The 2,368-nt window shown below is 43.8% G+C and overlaps 1 protein-coding gene across 1 annotated transcript; it reads left to right on the forward strand.

Annotated features, from left to right (window-relative positions):
• Positions 1-1,050: 1,050 nt before the first annotated feature.
• Positions 1,051-1,347, forward strand: PPTG_06503 (hypothetical protein; the record flags this gene model as incomplete). The annotated part of the gene is made up of 1 exon (XM_008900430.1): positions 1,051-1,347. The coding sequence occupies one exon, from the start codon at positions 1,051-1,053 to the stop codon at positions 1,345-1,347; it is 297 nt and encodes a 98-aa protein (XP_008898678.1).
• Between the last annotated feature and the right edge of the window lie 1,021 nt (positions 1,348-2,368).

A 2,368-nucleotide genomic window follows, 5' to 3' on the forward strand; every position in this document is an offset into this window, starting at 1 on the left:
GAGTGGGCTTGCCAATGCTCGCCTGATAGCGACATCGGAGAAAGTCTGCGTGGTTCATACAGGAGATATTGATTACATGAATGCAAAGGAGAAGGCAGGTCGCTAGAAAATATGTATGTGTGCAAATGAAATATTAGTACGATTGCGATGCGGCCTCGTCATGACTAATTAATTTCAACCTGGCTGGCCTACGGCCTGATATCGAGTCGCAATTGTCGCTGAACGTGGGTCTGGACGTAGGCTGGCCCTCGGTCGCTCTAGGAGTATGGGTAGATCCGCGCAATCGACGTTGTAGCGCTATTGGGTATGTATCTCATTACTAAGTTAGTTTACAATTGATGTCGTACCACTAGAATAATAGTACGTCAATAGGATAGTATAAGGTACAGCAAACGGAAAACACAGAAAAACTGAAAATATTTGACAACTGGCTTAGTGGTTTTTGGCTTCGGAATGCATATTACTGCTTTGGTGCAATTGTCGGGAAACAATAGTGAGGGGCTCTGGAATTTCGACTCTGCGGGTTGATGGGGATGGCGGGTATGACGATATTAAGAGTACAAACTCACCGTATATGCAGTCGATAAATAAAAACCAACGTTATTGAGTCGATTTTTCTGTAGGCGCGGGAGATAGTCACACAGTACAATAGTAACTACCGGCGTGGCATCGACAACATGTTATTGCAATAGCTCACTTCATGTGTAATTTTGCGTATTTATCAATACCGTTGGAGGGGAATTGCTAAGGAGCACCCTGACCGGAGCGCCCGAGCAGAAAAAGCCCGAGCACATGGCATTAGTGCCCAAGCAAAGGTCCAAACAAACTTCAACGCTTAAAAAACATCAATCGACTTCTATCATGTATAAAAAAATCAATCTACATTCTATTATTAGTTTACCATAGCTTATTCCGTCAATCAAAAATCCCATTCACCGCGCGTTCAACCATTATCTTTTTGATCATGCCTCGTGGACCCAAGAAGAAGGTTGCAGCAAAGAAGAAGTCTGCAGACAAGCGCTGTCCAAAGTCTTCGCGAGTTGCTATTCAATGAAGCGACACCTGAAGAAGAAGAAGAAGAAGTGTGATCAACGCTCTAAAGCAAGACGCACCAATGAAAAGAAGGAACGACGTAAGATTCAAAACAAGACCTACTACATCCGCCGCAAGTGGAACATCTCGCTCTCTCATGTTGTCAAGGTCCTCGACGTTCTCCTGAGCAAAATTCCAGAAAAATCTGAGGTGGTATCGGCCAATTTATCGGAGCGCCTTCGTCTACTCAAGCAGGGTGCGCCGCAAGACATGAACACTCAGCTAGCTGCCCGTTTTGAGGACCTAAAGCGCTAATAAAAACATTTTTTTTTCTTAAAACAAAACATATCTTTCTTAGATTGTAAAAAAAAACAATGAAAACTAAAATTGCAGCACGTAAAAACATCTAAAACCAAGATCACACTTTCTAGTCTTACGTTACGTGGCTCCGAAAAAAGCACTCTTAATCCCAACAAAATATGATCTTACATTTACAATAAAGACTCTTTATTTGCCCCAAAAACTTTCATAGTGCACCAAAACCATACTAAATTCACGAAATTCATTCTTACAATAATTAATAAAGAAACTTTGGGAAGGCATTTATAAATATCTTTCGATAAGATGTCGAAGACGCTTTTACCTTACATTTTGTGTGCACAGCTTCATTTGTTCATTGTGCATTCAGCAACAGACCATGTCTCTCAAGCTGGACTAAAGGACACAACTACAACGCGACAAGGCTGAAGGTTGCAAGAAATGACAAGGGTCGGTACAGACTATTTGGGTGTGATCAAATGGGAAGGCCCTAGAGTACTCGAAAATAGCAGACGCCGATCGAAAGCGGCCTCTGCGGAGGACAAAGCGATCTGGTTGCCCAATGCAGATCAGTATTATTGCTGTTGATGCAACCAATACGGCAGGGCCGTGGAGAATAGTCCACACCAAGGACGGAAGCAAGATGCACAACCATGCGACTTTTGACGACATTCGCGTACATGTTACTCATCGTCAGCGGGCGGCAAGACAGTCAAAGGTTGCAGGCATGTCTACCTCTGATCTCATTCATCTCCAAATGTGGTGTAGTAATTCCCACGGAAACTCTAGCTACTAGTGTAGGTAGGATAAACCCACAACAACATACGTCTACCAGAACGGTAAACGATCGTTCGGGCGTGATCTGAAGTCCCAGACTCAGTCCTTACACCGGGACAGACTGGACCTGTAAATCGCTTAAATAGGCCAACCGGAAAAAATGAGAACACGCTACTAGCACGAACAAGCTAGTAGGTGTTATGAATCCTCGTGGTCCCAACAGCGGAAGGGTACCAGGCAC

Source organism: Phytophthora parasitica (genome assembly GCF_000247585.1).
Source record: "Phytophthora parasitica INRA-310 unplaced genomic scaffold supercont2.9, whole genome shotgun sequence".
In the NCBI taxonomy this organism is placed as follows: Eukaryota; Oomycota; class Peronosporomycetes; order Peronosporales; family Peronosporaceae; genus Phytophthora; species Phytophthora nicotianae.